The sequence below is a fragment of the Eucyclogobius newberryi genome, unplaced genomic scaffold (genome assembly GCF_026437365.1).
Source record: "Eucyclogobius newberryi isolate DKJ021-1_F unplaced genomic scaffold, fEucNew1.0.hap1 SCAF_21, whole genome shotgun sequence".
Taxonomy (NCBI): Eukaryota; Metazoa; Chordata; class Actinopteri; order Gobiiformes; family Gobiidae; genus Eucyclogobius; species Eucyclogobius newberryi.
Genome location: NW_027315846.1, coordinates 20,956,517 through 20,962,096, shown reverse-complemented (window position 1 = coordinate 20,962,096; position 5,580 = coordinate 20,956,517). Strand labels below are relative to the sequence as shown.

Sequence of the window (5,580 nt, the reverse complement as noted above, 5' to 3'; positions counted from 1 at the left end):
GTCACGTCAGGACAGGATTCCTGAATGTACATCGTGTCTTATTCGGACTTCCACCTCGTGGTCTTTGCTTCCATTCAGCTCAAGTTTAACAGAGGCTATGCTGCCAAATCAATGATTCAGAGAAGGTTCTCCTGGTAGTTCTAGAATGTAAAAGCTTTTTACATACACAGTGTGTTAGTGAGGTGAGCTATGCTCAGTTCACTTTAATGTGTAGTGTGTGTGTGTCACCCGAGGACACGCTCTTGTTTGTTGCCGTACATCACTGGCTGTAAACTAGGAATAAATTATAAACACTTTGCGACAGACTTTTGGCCAACAAGAGCAAGTGCATGTGGCGTAACTCATGACAAAAGACCACATGTACTCGGCTTTATGGGACCTTCCACTGGTCTTTGTGATGGACAACTCCACCAGTGCCATGTCTGAGCAAACCTGAGTTTAAAGGGAACAATACTGGACTGAGACGTGTGACAAATGACATGTGCCCAACTCATTCTGATGTGAAAAGAGAAAATGCCTACATTGTTCAAGTCTTCTATTCTTACTTCTTTTTTTTATCTTTTTTATTCATTTACAAATACAAAACGTAACTATAGTGAGGACAACAAGACCAAAAACAGCAAAAGACAGACAATAACACAGACATGAGACAAATAGTGTATACATATATACAGTAGATTAGATATAAATGTCTGATAATCTCTCCTCGCATCATTTCTGCCCCTTCTTTTTTTGTGTAGTGTTTAAGGTGCATTAAAAGAAAGAGGACGTTTTACGAGTGTCTCCACTTGGTGTGTGTGTTTAGATGTATTTCCCTTACTACACTGTGGTGCATAAAAAACACAAGATATGATGGGAGGTGTTGTTACAATGATAGTGATAGTAATGATATAGCAAAAGTGGTGTGGCTCACAGACATTTACATAAAGTTGGTAGATGACTGAAGTGTGTGAAGAGTGGAAGATGAGGAAGAAGAGAAGGGGCTCAGAGTTGTAAAAGGTCAGAGGGCATTGGGTGGGGGAGGTCAGTTTCAGATGAGTGGTTATAGGGGGAGATGTATAGTCCATTGTAATGAAGTCGTGAGAAGATGTTTCCAGTGGTTCATGTGTGTGCTACTGCAGGTTTTCCAGTTCATGAGGATCGTTTTCTTGGCGATGGTTAGAGCAGTGAGGAGTGTTTGAAGTTTGTAGTTTTATCAGTAATTATTGTGAGATCCCATAGTAGTGGATAGTGACTGTGTGGCCCCTTCCCAAAAGTGTTTGAGCTGAGTGCAGTGCCAGGTTGTGTGGATATATGTGTCTTTTCTGAGTGAAATGTGTGCAGATCTCTGATGTAAAACCCATTTTAGCTCATCTGTAATGTGTTCTGTGAAGGGTTTTGTTTTGTATCCATTGTACGTTGGCATTTTTGGGCCTAAGATCAATCTGTTTTTACTTCTTATAAGATTTTATATGTATTTATGTGTCCTTTATTTAGCCAGGAAGTTACCAGTGAGGGCAGTTGTGGAGTATTTCATATGTATATTTTTGTAGAATTTTGTTATCACAGATACATGTCCAAAATAATTAAACATTCTATTAAAAGTATCTGCTGAAAAGTGTATAGATAGAGTAAAAAATACAAATATTTCACATAGAAAATGTTAAAGTGATAAATGTGGTAATTTTCATAGAATTGTGCTGAACTTTTGAATACATTTCTTATTACATTTTGGGTCCCAATGTATTTTGTTTTTCTTAAAGCTGAACTTAAACCCTTCAGGCAGGATACTACCTTAAATATAACCCCTAAAACCATATGTAGTACTTTCTACAGCAAATGTAATGAAAGTACAAATTCCTGCTCTCATATGTAATGAAGTAAAAGTAAAGACTTGAGTAAAGTAGCTTAAAGATAGCTAAAATATTTACTTAAATACAATACTCTTGTTTTTTACTTTGTTACTTTCCACCACTGACACTAGCAGGTTGGGCATAATCCTGAAACACCCCTCACTGTTTTTATTTGATTTTATCTTCTCGTTGTTCTTGTTATGTAAGCCTATAAAACGAAGATGGATTTGGAGACTTGAATACAAAGCTTGTATTGTTTTCCCTCTGCATATTCGACCCTACAACCTCCATTTGAGGGAGACAACATCAGCTCGCACCAAAATGACAATCTGGACCACAGGATTAAAATCTAAAAATGTTTATTGTATGAAAAATATATCAAAAAATTGTAACAATATGTACAAAACCGTGCAGTGAGGACCAGAACCGCGTGTAGCCTGCGCTCCCCAGTACGGGACATCAGTGTCAGCTCCGTGGGACGAGCCCCTTGACAAACTGAACTTCACAACAGTGCTGGGGGCCGAAGCAGAGCGTGTTCCCCTGTCCCAAAGACACAACTCTTTACAAATAGAACAATACAATCATGTACAACAAATACTTTGTTCAGTGAAATAAATATCAGTCTATGGAAGGCTCTGTAGAGGAGACATTAGAGGTGTTGTTCCAAAAACGGCAGTGTGGAGCTCAAATGTTAATCTTCTTTTCATCGTGTGGACGTCTCACAAGAACATATTCTCAGTGTGAGCAGAGACGACACACACACGTCGTAAGTTACATTATTTAAAGTTGTTAAGTTCAAACTGCTGTTCAAGATGAAGGCATTCAAGTATTAGAGTCAGTAACACTTTGACATCAACGTTTTAGTGATAGTTTGACTTGTTTCACAGTTGAGGTTTGGCGAAATTCCGGAACATTTATCAAGCTAAAAAACTGAATAACATCAAATCGTGACCTGAGAATGAGAATCTATGAATCGACAATAAAAAGGATTACAAACAATAAATGAAGGAAAACCAAATGACAGTTTCTCTGACTTGTGTCAATTTCAGCTTTAAATGCTCAGTCTAAACAATACAATCTGATGAAAATGAGACCAAATGAAACTGTTATAAGAAAAAATGCAACATACACATATAAACTAGACTGTCCATGCTTGGGCTTTCTCCGCGCTCTCCCGGTACTGCTCCAGCCAGGCTTTGAGCTCGGAGATGCGGTATCCCTCTGGCCCTCTGCCGCCCTGGTACACGATCCTCCCCTGGTGGAGGATGTACAGTCTGTCGAAGCACGCTCCGTACGCGGCGGTGGACGCGTTCTCCATGCTGTCCACCACCACCAGACACCCGGGCACCTCGGAGCGCATCAGGCGCGCCGCGTGCAGCCGGTCCTCCAGACACCTGTGCCGCGGGATCTGGTACGGCGCGTCCGTGCTCATCCAGCCGTCAGAGGGATGCGCCTCCTCGATGTAGACGAGCACGGAGTCCGCAATGTCCGCGTTCTGCTGCACCACGCTCTGGAAGGCTTTGAGGCGCGCCATGAACGGGGGTCAGGTGCAGCTGCCAAAGTTTAGGATGAGAGGTCTGTTCTCCAGCGCGTAGTCCAGGAGGCGCGCGCGCTTCTGGTCCTCCAGCTGCACCACCTCCGTGTTGGGCGCCTCCTGCCCCAAGTGCGCCGCTTTGAGAAAGTCCAGCTTGTTCCCGTGCCACACCGCCTTCAGAGACTCCAGGCTGAGCAGGCGGTTGGAGTCTGAGATGCACAGCGGCGGGTCCAGAGAGTCGTCCTGCTCCTTGATCTGGAAGAACACTCTCTTCCTGATGCACAGAAAGTCCAGGAGCCAGAAGATGAGCGCGGTCATGAAGAAGCGGGGCAGTAGGACCAGGCACACCACCGCGCTCTTCACCGCCTTCATAGTTTGCATGTGAGCGCACCCGCACGGCGCCTCTCATATCCCGCTAACATGGGCCTGGCTTTATAGCACCGGCACATTGAAAGATGCACACCCCGCCTCCGAAGAGGGGCCGTGCCCTCACATGGCGGGGATTACCTTCTGTCAACTCCAGGCTCTGAGCCGCAGCCAGAGGAGCGCGCGGAGGAGTCCCCCAGAGAGGGGACCTGAGGGATTCAAGCCGGGAATTAAACACGAACAACTAAAAAAAACTAATACATAACAAGTGCGTAAAGTCCACTGTGACCCGACTGTGACGCACGTGACATGTATGACTTATTTGTTTATGGTGTTTGCAAAGTGTCATTCATAAACGATTGATTTGAGGACTTAACAAAAAGCTACGCAAACAGTTCATCCCCTTTCATTCTTACAGATAAAACATGTAGGCTATAAGATATCTGAAAATACATTTATTTATTTAGTTAGTTAGTTAGTTAGTTAGTATTTATTTAGTTAGTTAGTTAGTTAGTTAGTCATATTTAGTCAGTTAGTCCTAGTTATGTATTTATTTACCTACGGTTCATTAGTAGTTTAGTTTTGACCTAGTTTGTTTTTAGTTAGTTTAGTTCAGGGGTGTCCAAACTTTTTTCACCGAGGGCCACATTTTGAAACTTAGAGGAGCAGAGGGCCACAAACAACCCAACAATGTTAAACTTGTCGAATGAAATGTTGTATTTGACATGGTTAAGATGCCTCCACGCCTTTAATAAGACTTTGAACATTAACAGTAAGTTGGTATAACATCAAAATGCTTGAATTTTACCAATTTTACATTAACATTTTTGTAACTAAACAAAAACATTTTTTTTCAGTTATATACTTTCTGTTATTTGGGCCAACTTGGCAGGAAGCAAAAACAAAAATTGGTCTGAAGGCCGCATTTGGCCCCCTGGCCATTGTTTGGACATGCCTGGTTTAGTTAGTCAGACACTTCATGGTGATCCCTGCTCATAAAAATATTCATAATTGTGAATATTGCTACATGTATTGGCTACTTTTCGGGCTCTAATTCGTAATGCAGAATACTGTATGTCTCCCACAATTCACAGCCGCTGGCAGAGATCTCATGTTCAACTATACATTGCATCAGCACAAAGCTATATTTTCCTTGGAGCTTAGCCTAACACTTGTCTGTTCCACGTTTTCCAGCGGCCAACCAAACTGGTCCAAACTGCATTCTAACGTCTTATACATCTGTTGCTCCAGACTACTTCAGTGGACCTGGCTTTAAAATAGCAGAATTAAGAAAAAAGTTCCAAAGTACCTCTATAAAGTAACACTCTGGGAAAATCTGAGACATAAGTTTAGATTCTTTTTTTAATATTTAGAACATTTTCTGGACCCGTGGCTGATTATATCTGGAGACAAGAGATAAAAGCACGTGTTTCTCATATTACAGACACGTGTTTCCTTTTCCGATTCTGGTTTCACAGTCCAAAGGAGCGTATAGAATTCAGGTCTAGGATTTAGGTGTTTGCAATATTGATATTATCCCGGTGACAGTATTTAAGGCATTTAAGGCGGGCTATTGCACGTCACGATACAATACCTGATATAGAGTCTATGATACAATACCTATCCCAATACTCATAGCTTCATACGGTACGTACCCTGATATATGGACTTCTCTTAAAACTGTTGTTAAAAGTTTATTAAAAACATGTTTTGATTGTGTAATAAAACAACATGCATGGGAATTTCAGGTTTACAATACCCTTAATATCAGAATACAATCTGAATAACTCACTTCATCAGTCCAGCAGATTCAGCTTTAATTCAGCAGCAGCAGCAGCTTATTTAATG

At 41.6% G+C, this 5,580-nt stretch overlaps 1 protein-coding gene across 1 annotated transcript; it reads right to left on the bottom strand.

Moving 5' to 3' along the window:
* Positions 1-2,970: 2,970 nt before the first annotated feature.
* Positions 2,971-3,880, bottom strand: dio3a (iodothyronine deiodinase 3a). The gene has a single exon (XM_072458233.1). It carries the CDS (start codon positions 3,745-3,747, stop codon positions 2,971-2,973), a length of 777 nt encoding a protein of 258 aa, XP_072314334.1. The 5' UTR covers positions 3,748-3,880.
* Positions 3,881-5,580: the final 1,700 nt, after the last annotated feature.